This window comes from Talpa occidentalis, unplaced genomic scaffold, assembly GCF_014898055.3.
Source record: "Talpa occidentalis isolate TD23 unplaced genomic scaffold, MPIMG_talOcc4v2.1 talOcc4.2, whole genome shotgun sequence".
NCBI classification, from domain to species: Eukaryota; Metazoa; Chordata; class Mammalia; order Eulipotyphla; family Talpidae; genus Talpa; species Talpa occidentalis.
In genome coordinates this window covers 107,070,944-107,087,055 of record NW_023602073.1, presented here as the reverse complement: position 1 = coordinate 107,087,055, position 16,112 = coordinate 107,070,944, and the positions used below count along the sequence as shown (strand labels likewise).

General features: G+C 33.8%; 1 protein-coding gene across 3 annotated transcripts in view; it reads left to right on the top strand.

Moving 5' to 3' along the window:
* The window catches only part of HACE1 (HECT domain and ankyrin repeat containing E3 ubiquitin protein ligase 1), a 79,563-nt gene that overhangs the window by 45,196 nt on the left and 18,255 nt on the right, over positions 1 to 16,112 (top strand). For all 3 annotated transcript variants that reach the window (XM_037520157.2, XM_037520155.2, XM_037520156.2), the window contains 6 exons: positions 206 to 293; positions 8,529 to 8,640; positions 8,731 to 8,828; positions 9,001 to 9,088; positions 12,775 to 12,924; positions 14,425 to 14,621. In XM_037520157.2, coding sequence (XP_037376054.1) covers positions 206 to 293; positions 8,529 to 8,640; positions 8,731 to 8,828; positions 9,001 to 9,088; positions 12,775 to 12,924; positions 14,425 to 14,621 — 733 coding nt within the window. The remainder of the gene's footprint in view (positions 1 to 205; positions 294 to 8,528; positions 8,641 to 8,730; positions 8,829 to 9,000; positions 9,089 to 12,774; positions 12,925 to 14,424; positions 14,622 to 16,112) is intronic.

Sequence of the window (16,112 nt, the reverse complement as noted above, 5' to 3'; positions counted from 1 at the left end):
CTCTACTTTAGCATTCATCTTAATAGAAAAAAAATGTTACATTTGTTATAACACTAACCCAAAAATACTCAATGACAAGTGAAAGTATAGTAACTGTGGACTAATGTTTTCCTTCTGTTTCAGTATTTATATATTTGAATTTGTGTTTCACTTGGTACTACTCATCCTTCCCGTCTCATTTAAACAAAGTTTATTTTTGTTTTAGAAATCCCAAAATTATATTTGACCACTTTCACTTCCTCCTTGAATGTCCTGAATTGATGTCAAGATTCATGCATATCATAAAGGCACAGGTAGACATTTCTTTTAATTTTGTTATTAGTCTGTCTAACGAAAATTAATTTTTGAAATTAGAATAATGTTTAGCAAAGAAATTTATTATACTTGAGATTTCCTGTTGTAGAGGAATGAAATTACTTTATTCTTTAGTTTATGGAGTTAACTTAGTATGTTACTTCAGTATGAAGAGTAATTTTCTTCAAGAAATGAAGAATGCCTACTATGTGCAAAAGCTTGTGTAAAGACAGCAGAACATGTTGCCATTTTTCCTGAAATGAGTTTCATGGAATACCAGCCAGGGCTAATGGTCCTTGAGAAAAGAGTTTTACCCCTAAATACATTTGGGAAATGGAATACATGAGCTGTTGGGGGTTTATAAATAATGTAGAAGCTTGATAAAGGGTTTGAGAAACCCTTTGGTTAAAAAAAACAATGATTTATCTTTTGTTAATCTTCCAGACTTACTTGTCCTGAGAACTTATTCCTTACCAGGTTCATTCCACATTTCTCATGTCTTGTGAAGTGTGCTAGGAACAGGCTTTTTTTTTTTTTTTTTTTTGCTACTTAACCAGTTTGTGTGACTTTGGGCATGTTTCTAACATCTTTGAACCTTGGTTTCTTCATCTGTAAAGTAGAGATAATGATACCAACCTTATAAAGCTATTGTGAAGAAGATGTTTTAACTAGTGACTGATATATAAGTTCAATAAATAGTTGTTTTAGAGACAGAAAGTGTATCTTCTTTCTCTAAGTGGATCTTAATTCAGCCTATCAGGGGAGATAATAAACACTCCAGTAAAACGTACTGTTATTTTAGGAGCTTAAGGGAAGAAGAACATGTTTCTGGCTGCTGCAGCAAAAGGAAATTTCTAATAGGTGGTGGATTTTAAGCCAGACTTAGAAAAACTGTGCAAAATTTTAATGGGAGTCAATGGGGATGATGGACCTGCTGGCTAAGGCATGTAGATCGAAAAGTGTATAACACTGCATTGACTGAAGCAGAAATTTTGTGTGGGTGAAGAATGAGTTATAAATCTGAAAATGTAGGTTGGGGTCATATTGTTTTGAGCCTTGATCACCAGATTGAAGAATCTTCTTTGTAGACTTTTCAGGAACCATTGATAACTTTGCTTCAGGATGATGTGTTTAATTGTGGCAAAATCTGAGGAAATAACGTCAGGAATGTGCATTGACTGGAGGCTATGGTTTGGTTAGTAGTCATAAGACAATAAATGCTGTATTTTTTTAAATGGATGCCATGTTTTTAGTTATTCATTATTTTTTGAGATATGTAACCTTACTGAGATAACATTAGTTTCAGATGTACAACATAAATGATATAATATTTGTATACACTGTAAATTGATCACCACAATAAATCTAGTTAACATCTTTATAGGTGTTTTTAAAAGTGTTTAGGGACACTGACTTTCTCAGAAGTTAAAGATAGCTAAGAACTAATTTTTTTTTTTTTTTTCTGGTGCAAGTATCTCCTGCTGAGGGTCTCAGAGGGTCTTTATTTATGCAGTCAGGCAAGCGGTGAGATAACATCAACATAAGCATCGAAGCAGAACAAAGACAATCATTACATATTTTCTCATGAACACACAGAGACTCCCTTGGTCTCATACCAAAAGGGCATTTCTTTGGTTGCCTTAAAAAACGTCAGGGACATTTACTTTTCTTAGTCCAGCTCATTTTCTAACATGATCAATTATTTCAGACAGCACAACATTTGGTGACAATCATTCTACTAAACTTTCCTAGTTTTGGAGTGGGCGTGAAAGCCCTAGTCTATATTCTTTTTTTTTTTTTTTTTTTTTGTATAAAAGGAACCCTTGGTCTTTATTTTTTTTTTTTTTAATTATATCTCATTGTGATTTTAATTTGTATTTTCCTAACAGTAAATCATGTTGACCCGCTTTTCATGTACTTATTTACCATTTATAACTCATCTTTTTTTTTTTTTTTTTTTTTATAAATTTTATTGTTATATTCCCCATACAATTGCCGCCCCCCATTCTGACCCCAATCCCTCCCCTCCCGCCCCCGCCCCCCTAAAAGTGTCTCTGGTTCATAGTTTTTTGTTGATTTTGATTTTCACTTTCTTATAGTTTTTCATTTTCCTGGTCCATTATTTAAGTTTTCTAGATTCCTGCTATGAGTGAGACCATCCGGTATTTTCTTTTTCTTTTTGGCTTATTTCGCTGAGCATGATCCCTTCCAGCGCCATCCATGTTGCAGCAAATTGCATGTGTTTATCTTTTTTGAATGCTGAGTAATATTCCATGGTATATATGTACCACATCTTCTTGATCCAGTCATCTATTTTTGGGCATTTGGGTTGTTTCCAAAGCTTAGCTATTGTAAACAGTGCTGCTATAAACATAGGGGTGCAGGTGTTCTTTGGAATTGATGTTTCTGTGTCCTTTGGGTAAATACCTAGGAGTGGAATTGCTGGGTCATATGGAAGCTCTATGTTTAGTAGGTCCAGAAATCTCCACACAGCTTTCCACAGTGGTTGGACCAGTTTGCACTCCCACCAACAGTGCAGAAGAGTTCCTTTTTCTCCACACCCTCGCCAACATTTGTTGTTGCTAGTTTTTTTAATATGTGCCATTCTCACTGGTGTAAGATGGTATCTCATGGTAGTTTTGATTTGCATTTCCCTGATGACAAGTGATGTTGAACATTTTTTCATATGCCTGTTGGCCATTTGCATTTCCTCTTCAGAGAAGTTTCTTTTAAGCTCTTCTGCCCATTTTTTGACTGGATTATTTTCTTTGTTGTTGTTGAGTCTCATCAGCTCTTTGCAGATTTTTGTGATCAGTCCTTTATCATTAGTGTTGGGTGCAAAAATGTTCTCCCAGTTGGTGGGTTTCTCTTTGTTTTTGTTATTGTCTCTTTTGCTGTGCAAAAGCTCTTTAATTTGATGTAGTCCCAGCTGTTTATCTTTGCCTTCACTATCACTGCTTTGGGTGATGTGTCTGTAAAGATGTCTTTGATGTGCAAATCACGTAGTGTTTCGCCTATATTTCCTTCTATATATTTTATGGTTTCAGGTCTTATGTCTAGTTCTTTAATCCATTTTGAGTTGATTTTTGTGTATGGTGTGAGGTGGTGGTCAAGCTTCATTCTTTTGCATGTAGCGACCCAGTTTTCCCAGCACCATTTATTGAACAAACTTTCTTTGCTCCAATGTAGCTAAGAACTAATTAATACAAAATTATAACGTATATAAATGTTCTTGACATCGGTTTAATAATATGAAAGACAGTATAATATGAGAGGCAGGGAGAAATAATGATACATTTTGAATATTCCCTTTAGATCAGCTACTATAAATTTGCTTTGAGTTGGTTATTTAATTTTCATAACAATCATGTGAGATGGGTACTCTTACTGAAGTTAAAGGAGTTAACTTCTTTTAGTTGTTTAGCTACTAAGTGGTTGAGCCAAAAGTCTGTAGTTCTTAACTTCATTTTCTTAACTTACATGGTGTGACTCCATTTTAGGGCAAATGAAATTATAAGTGGAAAAACTTAGTTTTTGAAAGAGATAGTTTGTTATTTTTTAATACTATCTCTGCTTTTCACTTTCTATGTGGACAGTTCAGGCAAAAAGTTTCTGCATTAGCTTTCCACCTTTTTGACCCAGAATGGGGATTTTGTTTCCTGACCAAAATGAGGAAAGGTACTACACGCATAGTGGTGCCCTGATATATGATTTTGGAGTTTGGCTTGGTAAGTAAGGATGTCTGTATAGAAGCCCCAGGGATTCAGCATAGGTTTTGTGAGGTTTGTGAGTTAATTGAAGTACAGATATACAGAGGATATCTGTGTGAAGGGTGGAATAGATGCTCAGAGTAGTTTTATAGAAACCTGAGTTGGGTGGAACCCTCTTTGTGGTGAAGAGTCCATGTCACTGACAAGAAATTTGTGGGAAGGTGGGGGAGTGGACATGTGGTTTTAATGTAGGTGGATGGGTGTAGAAAACCTGGCACTCATTTCTTGGTACACTAAATGCCATTCTCAGTGAACTAGGACTTGTTGGAGAATGGCTAATTCCAGGGCTGGATCAGGGAAAGTACAAGATGAGCATGGAACATCTTACTGTGTGCAAGAAAGTTGTTAGAATAATGGGATTTTGCTAAAATGACTCAGAAGCCAGCTTTAATGGACTCCACTGGACAAGTTTGAAATAATTTGAACATCAAAATAAATAATGATGGCAAAATATTATAAATAAAATCAGAACCCATGAATATATATATTCTGATAAAATTAATGAATATATGTCAAATTTAATGAGGGGTGGAATGTCTTTTCAGTTTCAAAGTATTTCTCTAGAGAATACTTACTAATTTTAAAGATTAAAAAGGAATTTTACAGTACAGAAGCTTGGCAGTGATCAAAGCAGACATACCAGTGTGCCAGAGGATAGGATGCACTAAGAAGAATATGGCATCACTTCTGTGATATTCTGCCAAAGATGCACACTCTGAATTTTAGTCAGGTGAAAACTTCAGGCTAACTGTAGTTGAGGGGCAGTCTAAAAATAACTGACCTGTAATCTTTAAAAGCATTAAGTTTTAAAAGTATTATGGTTATACATTAATTCAAAAGGACACCTGCACCCCTGTGTTTATTGCAGCACTATTTACAATAGGTAAGCTATGAAAACAACCTGAAGGCCCCAAGATAGATGATTGGATCAAGAAGATGTATATATACACAATGGAATATTACTCAGCAATCAAAAAAGATAAACTCATGCCATTTGCAGCAACATGGATGGAGCTGGAAGGGATCACGCTCACTGAAATAGGCTAGAAAGAAAAAGAAAAATACTGGATGGTTTCACTTGCAGGAGGAATGTAGGGGATTCCAAATAAGGGATTAGGGAAAAAATAAAGTAATTATAATAAAGTAAAATCAAAATCAACAGGCTCCTTTAAACCAGAGACATTCTGCGGGGGTTGGGGGAAGAGGGAGTTGGATCAAAACAGGGGTTGGAAGAGCACAAGGGACTATGGTGACGGTACGGGTGAATTGGTGGGTATTCCACGGAGACTATACCCGAGATGATAAAGCATACATTGTCTAAAAATGAAGCATGATGTAAAAAATATATAAAATAATTAAAAATAAATAAAAGTATCAAGGTTGTAAAAATTAAGAATAGACTGAAAACCTGTGCCAGAGTGACAGTTAAATGCAATTCATGAGTCATTAAGCTATGAGACATAATTGGTAAATTGATAAGACTTGAATTGGGGTCTAAGGATAAGATATAGTAATCTATTAGTAGAGTGGATCTCTTATTGGCAGTTTGCTTTCACATCAGGAGAAAAACTGTTTTGTACTCTACTGTGTTTAGAAATTTTCTGAAATGTTGGAGGCTGTTCCCATCCTTCATCCCCCCACCCCCCAATCAATACATAAAAACATCTACCTCTGATAAGGGATTGACTTCTTGTTCTGTTGGTGGCTTTCAGGTGGCCTGTAGTTAAAGGGAGAGACATTATGTATTGCTGTGCAGATGCTATTAAGAGGAGCCTCGTAATCTGCCCTGTTTTGTGAATTATTTTATGGAAATGCAAGTATTCATAAAGTTCACATACAAAAATGTGCCTTTTGGCTTTGTAGGTATATACATGTATGTGGATGTTTTAATCTCACAGATAACATTATTAGCTTTTAAAGGTAGCATTTTGTACCTTTTAATGTTCCATTTGAATTTTTAAAATTTGCCACTTGATTTCTTAGTTTACATTTTGCAGATAAAGAATGTAGATTAATGTTTAATATCTTATAATGGCAAGTAAGTTTACTCTCATTTTAAGTAATGCAATCACAATAATTTCACATTGTGAGTGATTTTAGGAATAATTCATTTTTATTGAGCATTGTGGATATTGAGTATTTTTACAAGTTATTTACCCATTTGGTACTGCATTTTCCTCTTCTGTAAGATGGGGACAAAACGAATCCCTTTTTTTCACAGTGATGTGAGAATTACTTGTGCAAATGCATGTAAAGTTCTTAAAATAGTATCTGGCTTGTAGGTATTTTAATTTATGATTATATTGTGACTATTTGCTTTATTTTCATTATTTCATTTAATTCTCACAATTCTTGAAGTCCCTATTTTACAGGTGGGAAAGCTAAAGTTTTAAGAGGATTACTAATTTCTCTATATTTATAAACCAGTAAGCGACAGAGCAAGGATATCAAACCATATTCGTCAGACTTCAAAGCCCATACCTAAATACATTAGAAATAAGTAGCATTAAAATTTCAAGAACTTTTTATCTAGTCCACTTGCTAAAAATGAAATAGTTCACTTTATATATGCCCAATAGTGAATAAAATAGCAGCAATGTTTTATTCAAAATGTGGAACACACTGTTAAAAGTGTGTACAAAATTATACGTTTTACTTTTAAAAAGGGACCTTTTGCATTTTTCTTACTGAAAAGAGCAGATACTAAAAGGCAAAAATTAATCTCTTACCAGTTATTTTCATAATAATATTTATATTAAGAATTAGTACAAAGCAAATTTATGTTTAGCTTAGATGAAGAAATTTACTGTTGTCATTGAAAACTACCTGGAGGATAACCTCTTTGGGTTCTTAGCTATTGATTATATTTATCTCTTAAACTCTTGACTTTTGTAGTATTGTACCACCTTGGTGGTTCTTTGACTTTTTTATCTGTGTTTATCATTCTCTAATAAGCAAATTCTTCCTGACCTGTAGTTGTAAACTTCTATATTCTTGGTGTTTGTTCTATCTTTAATCTCTTAAACAAAGAACCTTACCTAGTCTCTAACTTTAACTTTGTTACATTTCTTGTCTCAACTGTGGTGCATTTTAGTATTTTTATTCCAAATAACCTTAAATTCAGAATGTTTATTATTTTATCAGTGCCTTGGAGGGTTGGAGTAGATTGTGAGGGAAGGATTTTTACCTCCTCTTATTTCTGTTATTAAGTTCTAACCCTAGAGATCTTCTTTTTTTATCTTTATTCAGAGATATAACGTTTTTCAGATTTACCTTATTATTCCCTTTTCCTACGAGGACCAGAACCTTATCGCCCAATATCCATTACTGTAGCTCCTGCCTGGATGATCTCCCTTTATACTGGTGTTGCACTCATTTTAATGATTTATCATGTTACTACATTTGTAAATGTTACTACATTTATTACATTTATCATGTACTCCTCTGATAACAGTAACACCTGCATCTTTTACTTGATTTTCAGTATTGATAATTAAGCTCTCAATTTACTTATACTAACTTACTTAGTTCAACATACGTAGGGATAGGATTCTGGTTACACCAGTGCCTTCACTATGTCTTCCAGGGAGACACAATTTCTCCTCCTCTGCTTTTTCCTTATGTTCTTTAGCCTGATGTGCTTGCTTCTCTGCGTAAGCAAAGTCCTGCCCAGTTTAAATTTCTAGTTTTCGTTCATACTGTGACCTCAAGCATCCTTGTAATTCACTCATCTGCACAATCTCTAAACTCTCAGTGCATTGTCATCTGTATTAGACAGTTTTCACCATGAAATTGGGATTTTTTAAATAGCTCTTGTTAAAATGCAGTGTTGGCACATACTAGGTACTCAATAATACTTTCTGAATAATCATAAAAATCACAAATCATTTTCAGTTTGCATGTCTGGCAGATAAACAGAAGGTAGAGACTTTCCTGTTTAAGAGATCTTATTCTTTAATTTTTAGGGTAGAGAATGGGGGGATGAGGATAACATTGCTTTCTAGTTGCTGCATATATTACAAGATTATAGAAATTTGAGTCAAATTAAGTGCAAAAGGTTATTTATTTTCATGAAACATTAGGTGGAACATGCAAGATAATATTGCTGAATGTGAAAATTTATTCTTATAAACTGTGAATGGTTCTATGTATTTAAAAGAAATTAAGAGTAAATGTGTTCAGTTACCTATCTGCTAAGTTCTTTGATATAACCTTATAATTTATCCAGTCTTTTCTGTTAAAAATGTGGGGAGTTAAATACAATCTAGGCAGTTAAAAGTTTTTAGTTAAGACTTACTTTTTTTGTGAATAGTTCTTAAAATGTCAGAACATTATCTAGAACTATTTATTATAAATAAAGATCTAGTGATGATTATAGAAAGGGCATTTAGCATGCTAGTTAAGAAAATCAGATCGGTGACTGAAATACAGCTAACATATTTTAATGTTATTTTTTGGGGGTAGCCATTTAAAGATCGCTGTGAATGGTTCTATGAACATTTGCATTCAGGACAACCTGATTCAGATATGGTGCACAGACCAGTGAATGAAAATGATATTCTGCTGGTTCATAGAGGTATGTTTAATAAGGAAACTGTGTGTGAGGCAAAAAATTCTGGTTATTGTAAATTTTAATTTGTAAAATTAACCAATGTTGCATGTTTAGACTCTATTTTTAGGAGTAGCTGTGAAGTTGTGTCTAAAGCAAGTTGTGCAAAACTAAAGCAGGGAATTGCTGTACGGTTCCATGGAGAAGAAGGCATGGTGGGTATAAAAATAAGTACCATTAAGATTATTCTCTATATAAGATTGAGATGCACTTGAATAAAAATTCAACATTTAATTGATAATGGAAGAAATACAATATTTTAATTTATTATTTAGAAAATATTTTTCTCATATATATCTGTTGACAATTTTATTTTCTTGAACTCAGGGTCAAGGTGTTGTGCGGGAGTGGTTTGATATTCTCTCTAATGAGATAGTCAATCCTGATTATGCATTGTTTACCCAGTCAGCTGATGGTAAGTTGTACAGTCTAGATGACTTTTTCTGTGACTTATCACAATTTCAGATATCTTCTATCTTATCCTTTGGTTTCCTCAGCAATCACAACTGGATGGATTTCCCCATTTCATAGAAAAGAAATTGAAATCCATTTTTTGTTAACTCAGTTAATGAGTAGTAGAACCATGAGTGAAACCCCACTCAAGTCTAGTATTCTAAACAATAGAATTTCAAATGCTTTCTGCTGAGCCCAAAGAAGTTTCAAATCCTACTGCTGAGCCAAAAGAAGTTTTTATGTGTTCATTGTAAACTAAAATGGACTTAATTTAAGGGTTGTCCTAGTTCTATTTTATTTGAGTTAAAATGCCCTTCTGTGAAACAGTGCTGCTAGACAGACCTGAAAATAAAATATCCTTATTTGGAAAGATTAAAATTTGCTAGTCCTATTTGAATTTCGAAGGTTTAACATTTATTGCTCATAAAAACCAAAGTCTAGAAAGCATCCTAAATCTTAATTTGTAATCTTTTTATGTATAATAATTTAGTTTTCAGATGTTTTTTTAAATTTTTTTTTAAGATTGATTTATTTATGCATACAAGAGCTGGGGTACAGGCCAGAGGTAACAGGGGTGAGAGGATTCACCAGAGACAGAATTGGGAACAAAACAGGCGGATTGACTGAAATACACTGCTGAGGAGAGTAGTGAGTGAGACAGGAGAGGTCTTGCTGTACCTTGTGGGTCAGCTCCCTGGCTGGGAATTCTGTGCTGCAGTGGCTGTGGATAGCTTCATAGTGCTGTGACTTAACCCCTTGTGCACTAGGAAGGTCCCTTGGATGTTTTTTTAAAAGACCAAGACCTGACAACTAAAAAGCTCATATTTAACTATGTAATAGAGATTAAAAACTAATTTCATTGTAGACTAAATGAGATGCCTTTGTGTGAAGTATGCTTGAGTGTTTTCTAACTTAATAGACATATCCAAGTAAGTGAAGGTGGGATTTTAAAAGCTTTGCACAGTTGCTTTAATTTCTTGAGAATCTTATTTCCCAATGTTTAAATTCTTTTATAAGGAGAAAAAATCTCATTGTCAATTTTGATTGTTTCCAATCAAACCAGGAGCAAATCTTCAGTGATTGAGAAGCATGATTCTAAGAGAGGCCAGTGGGGGTGGTCTGCATTGATGCTAGGGAATTATAGGTAGTTCCCTTTGTGATAGTGACCTCATACCTCATTGATTTGAAATGAAATAGGAATATGTGACTTCCTGCTTTAACTCTAACTTTTGATAATTTACTTTGAGATGAATTTGGTGTTTTTGCGATTTTAGGACAAGTTTGATGAGACTGAGCTTAGTTATTTAGGCCTAATCTTTAAAGCAAGGGTTAGCATTAGAGTGTTTTATATTTATGACTTGTCTTTATAGCCTCATATTGAGAGTCTGTTTAGTTTCTTACCTGAGAAACAGATTTGGTGTCAAATCATTAGAAGGTACTTCATACTACAAATCATAGCAGAATGTATGTTGAAGTACAAAGACAAAAATTATGATTTGTCCTTTTTTGGAAGCTACATTAGTCTTCTCTTTGGAATTATAGTATTAATAAACTAAAATATAGACGAAATATTTCCCTCCTTATGTTTGGTTGACATGAAGAGAATTACACTTGGAAATGCTTGGGTAGAGCTAATATCTATAATATATAATTTTTTTAAAAGCTTGTTTTCTAGTCAAATGAAGATGCTTACTATAGAAATAGTGTATTATAGTAGTGGCTAAAAATTTGGCCTTTGGTGATACACTGGATGTGAGTTCTGGGTCTGTCCCTTTTTGCTGTGATCTTGAGCCAATAAATTTAGCTTTTCTTGGCCTCAATTTCTTCACTTGAAAATATGATATGTTAATATGTTTTGTAATGTAGCAAAAAAACAACTTGCTGACATGTAAAAAAGCTTAGCCCAGTTCTTGGTACATAGACATAAATATTAGATGCTACTGCTATTACTCTGTAGAAAATGATATTTTCTTAGGCAATAAGCTTTTTCTGAAGTGGTTCAAATAGTTGGAAAGGTTACAGCTACAATTATTCTGAACTTGTTTTTTAACTAGTTTTCAAGTGAAAAAAACTTAATTCCTTTCCTGAAGATTTTTTTTTTGCTCCATTTGTTTTCTTTTTTTCCTTTTGATTTCTCTTTATTCTTTTTAATAGCACAGATTTCCCAGGTAGTACTTAGTGAAGGAATTATACACAAGGGAGGAAAATAGTCATTAAAAAGTCTTTGGTGGTTCATCAGTAAACCTTAAACCTAAGCATTCACTGTTCAATGTTTAAAAAACATTTGTGATTATTGTCACAATACTCTGTTTTTGGAATTGTGGTTAGGTTTGTGAAGCTCTTTCTTCATCTCACAAAACTTTACTTTGATTTCTAAAATCCAATCTTATCTGGGAATGATTCTCAAAAGGTACTTACCGGTGATTAACTCGCTGCATGTGATCTTTTTCAGTCATTCAGCCATGAGTTTCCAAGTATGTACCTTAATAGCTAAGTAAACTGGTCACAGCAAGTTAGACCATTACCATCACTGATAAGTCAAAAAGCAATGAAGCACAGTGAGTTATTGTCAAAATATGTGTCCTAAATGAGCATACATTTCACTTTCCAGTACTTTCCCACTATTTTTCTTTGGTGCTATTTCATTAGATTTATAAGTTACTCTTTTTTTTTTTTTTTTTACCTAAGTACCTGGAAGAGTAGTAAATAGCTTTAAGATCAATAGTCCATTGTTGAATGAATGGGAGAATTTGTAATCTGAGTTAGTGATCACAGAAAAATGGGGAAGGATGATTATTAAAAGGTGGGATCTTGATATTAGGTTTTCCCATTACACTCTTTGTTTTTTTGCATGTAAAAAAATTCTGGTAGAATACACATAACAGAATTTGCAATATTAACCATTTTAAAGTACTAAGTATATTCACAATGTTATATAGGTCACTGCCATCTGTTTTCAGACCTTGTTCATTTAAGTGGAATCATATTCCAATATACTAGATTTGACATTAATTGGTAATTATTGCCCTTGCCATTTGTACTTTTACCTTATTGATGCTTATTTATACTTGATTAGTTGTCATGAGAAAGAACTGTTAGACTTGTATACTTAACTGATTTTTTTATATTGTTAGAAGGCATTAAATTCATTGACTAGGTCTGTCATGCAAGAACAATAGTACATTTAAAATTTTTAGTTATTCTCTTATAATGCTCTATTCCTTAAGGAGAAAAAGAGTGGTGAATACCTACTGCACTGAGCATATATAGAAGAATGATACAATGTCTTAATTCACAGCCTAGTAGTTACTGCCATACTGCATAGGAAAAAGTGTGCATCTGTGTGTACTGTCTTTTAATATTTCCCAGGGTACCTCTGACACATCTTCCAACTGCTTTCAGTAAAAGTATTCTCAATTTTTTTCTCTGCAGACTTATGCTGATGAATCTATGTGAATTAATGATTATGTTTTGAATATCCAATTTCACCACCTGTTATATAATCCACAAAGATCATTTCTCTGAAAGTTTAGACATACTGTAATCTTAGCTTTGCTGATCTTATATGTGAACTAATTTACCTGCTTTGAAATGATCTCTCTTCTACGTATTGATTCTTAAGAAATTATTTTGCATTTATTTTAACAGGAACAACTTTTCAGCCTAATAGCAACTCCTACGTGAATCCAGATCATTTAAACTATTTCCGGTTTGCTGGACAGATCCTGGGATTAGCTTTGAACCATAGGCAGCTGGTTAACATTTATTTCACAAGATCATTCTACAAGCACATTCTTGGTATGGCTCTATTATTAGATCTATGAATTTATATAAAGTGCTTTTCTTTCTTTCTTTTTTTTTTTTTTAAAGCTACTGCCTAATGACAACCTGTAGAATGCTTTAGAGGCCGTTTTATTTGTACTGAGAAATCCCGTCCTAGGTTTTGGCTTTTTTTTTTTTTTTTTTTAAGATTTTTTTTTTTTATGCAAGAACCGGGGTATAGGCCAGATGTGCGGGAGGGTGAGAGGCTTCACCAGAGATAGAGCCGGGAACAGAACAGACAGACTGATGAAATACACTGCTGAGGGGAGCAGCAGGCTAGACAGGAGAGGTCTGCAGTGCCATGTGGGACCCTCACCAGCCAGCTGGGATTGAACTGGCGCTACAGAGGCTGCAGACAGCTTCACAGCACTGCGCTCAACCGCCTGCTCCACCAGGGGAGGCCCTAAAGTGCTTTTCTTACAGTCTTTAGGAAAACTAATTAGATTAGTGGTGGCATTTTGGGTGAAATCAACTTATTTATTTTCATTTTTTTTTTTTAAGATTTATTTGTTTATTTATACAAGCACAGGGTACAGTCAGAAGCGCAGGAGGGTGACAGAATTCACCAGAGCCAGAGCAGGGAACAGAACAGGCAGACTGACGAAATACACTGCTGAAAGGAGCAGCGGGCGTGGCAGGAGAGGACTGTCGTGCCATGTGGGACCCTCGGCCAGCAGCTGGGGATTGAACTGGTGCTGCAGAGGCTGCGGGCAGCTTCGCAGCCCAGTGCTCAACCGCTGCTCCACCAGGGGAGGCCCTATTTTCATTATTTTTTAAAGCTGTATTTCTTTTTTTTTTTTTGAAGATTTATTTATTTATGTATACAAGAACTGGGGTACAGACCAGAAGCGTGGGGGATGGTGAGAGTCTTCACCAGAGACAGAGTGGGGAACAGAACAGGCAGATTGACTGAAATTGACTGAGAGGAGCAGCGGGTGAGTCAGGAGAGTTCTACTGCACCACTTGGGTGGCTCCCTGGCAGGGGATGGAACTTGTGCCGCAGTGGCTGCGGAGAGCTTCATAGGTTGCGTCTTAACCCCTTGCGCTACCAGGGAGGCCCTGAAATCAGCTTTTTAAAATTGTAAAATAAGTATGAAAGGCATTTGGAAACTTGAGGGAGAGAAAAAAAAACTTATTACAAAAAATTGTTTTAGCATGTGTTCTATTTATGCAAATCATGCATTATATAATAAGAATATACTTAAGAGAATGGACACTATTGTATACTTTTCACAGTGTACAATAACTTCCTGAATATATATTTCAAAGAAAGATTACATTGTAAAAACAGAAAAAATGTAAATGTAAATTAATAATTTCCAGATTCAGGAGTTAGCATCCTTTTAAATCATGCTGAGAATTGGATTGTGTTTTGCAGTTTTAAAAAGCAACTGTAGAGGGCAGTATTTTACCATTAAACAGATGAGGAAAGGCTGAATCATTTAGAATATAACTGCTGTATGTTTGCATTTTTAGGCATTCCTGTAAATTACCAAGATGTGGCATCCATTGATCCAGAATATGCCAAAAATTTGCAGTGGATTTTAGATAATGATATTAGTGACCTGGGTCTCGAATTAACCTTTTCTGTAGAGACCGATGTATTTGGAGCAATGGAAGAGGTGCCTTTGAAACCTGGGGGTGGAAGTATTCTTGTGACTCAAAATAACAAAGTGAGTATTAGAATTTTTACCTTAGTTATTGTTTCTAATTTGGGCCTCCTAGTTTGCTAATTACAATAAAGTTTCCTGGCACTAGCTGGAAGACTTTTGCTGTTATATTTTATAACAGATAAAATATTAACTGAACTATCAAATATAAAACTTTAAATTAGAAAGAATTCTTTCAGTGTTGTGTTTGTTATGCTGAGGTGATTCCTGAAGCAGCCTAGAGGAGAGTTCAGTTGATTGTATAAATTAGGCATCTGCATGTTGAAAAATCTGATTAGAAATATTTGTAATCATCACTACGACATATATTTCTCAGTTTTATATATATATATATATATATATATATATATAAAAAGTGCAATGTAAGAGTTCCAGTAAGGAAAGAAGAAATGTAAGAGTTTTTAACATGCTTTTGAGATGCAATAAATCTGTGAGACCTCTGAACTTAATTTTTAAAAAACTTTACAGCTTGTTTGTTTTTATTACTTTATCTCATGTTCACACATGAGACTAAAACTAAAGAAGACTAAAACTTTTTCCTTTTCTTTAGTTGGATTATATTTCAGAAAAGCTTCAGAATCACCTATTTATAAAAAAAAATAATATTTACCAAAGCATTTTGTAGCCTAGAAATTTAGTAAAATACAGATTTTTTTTAGGTCAAAAAACTTGGCCACATTTTAACCTCTTTGAACATCAGTTTTATCTGTAAAGTTGGGATAATATCACTCACAGAATTGTCACTAGCATTTTATAAGCTGAAAAATTCACCACAATAGTTGGTTATTATTGGATAGTGTTCTATAAAAATAGGCTTTCAGTTTCAGATATATACAAGGAATGGGGACCACATGTTAAACTGTATAGTTTTACTTTTTGAAATTTGGATACTATACATATTTTTAAAAAGTTTAATTTTTGAAAATATTATCAGCAGCTAAGTTTTTAAAGATTTATACTAACAGTATTTTAGTCTATCTTTTTATTTTAAATGGGAGGACACTGAAATCTGAAGAGTTAATGGTAACGCTGGGGCCCAAACCCAGGTCGTTTTCCAGTTTCAAGTCTAATGTACTTTGTATTATTTACAAAATTAATCATGTTGAGGAAGATCTTAATGTCTTAATCTAATGGGTCATATTAAGTTGTAGAGATTAAAATAGTAAATTAGTGAAATTTATTTTAAAAATCTGTATGAGCTTGACAGTGAATGAAAATACCTTTTTTTAAAATCTTCCAGTTATAAATTGTCCATCTTGTAGTGCATTTATTATTTTATTTTACACTGGAGATCTCTGAATTAAGGATATAAAATCATAGAATCTTTATTATAAGCAGTCTCTTGATAAACTCATTTTCACGATCATTCCTAAGTGTGAATACTGTATCTGGTAATTTGATTTTTTTACTCCTTTCAGATATATTTTATACAACAAAGCTGAAAGAGCCATTAATAATTGCATGATAGTTACATTCACACATATCTCTGAAACA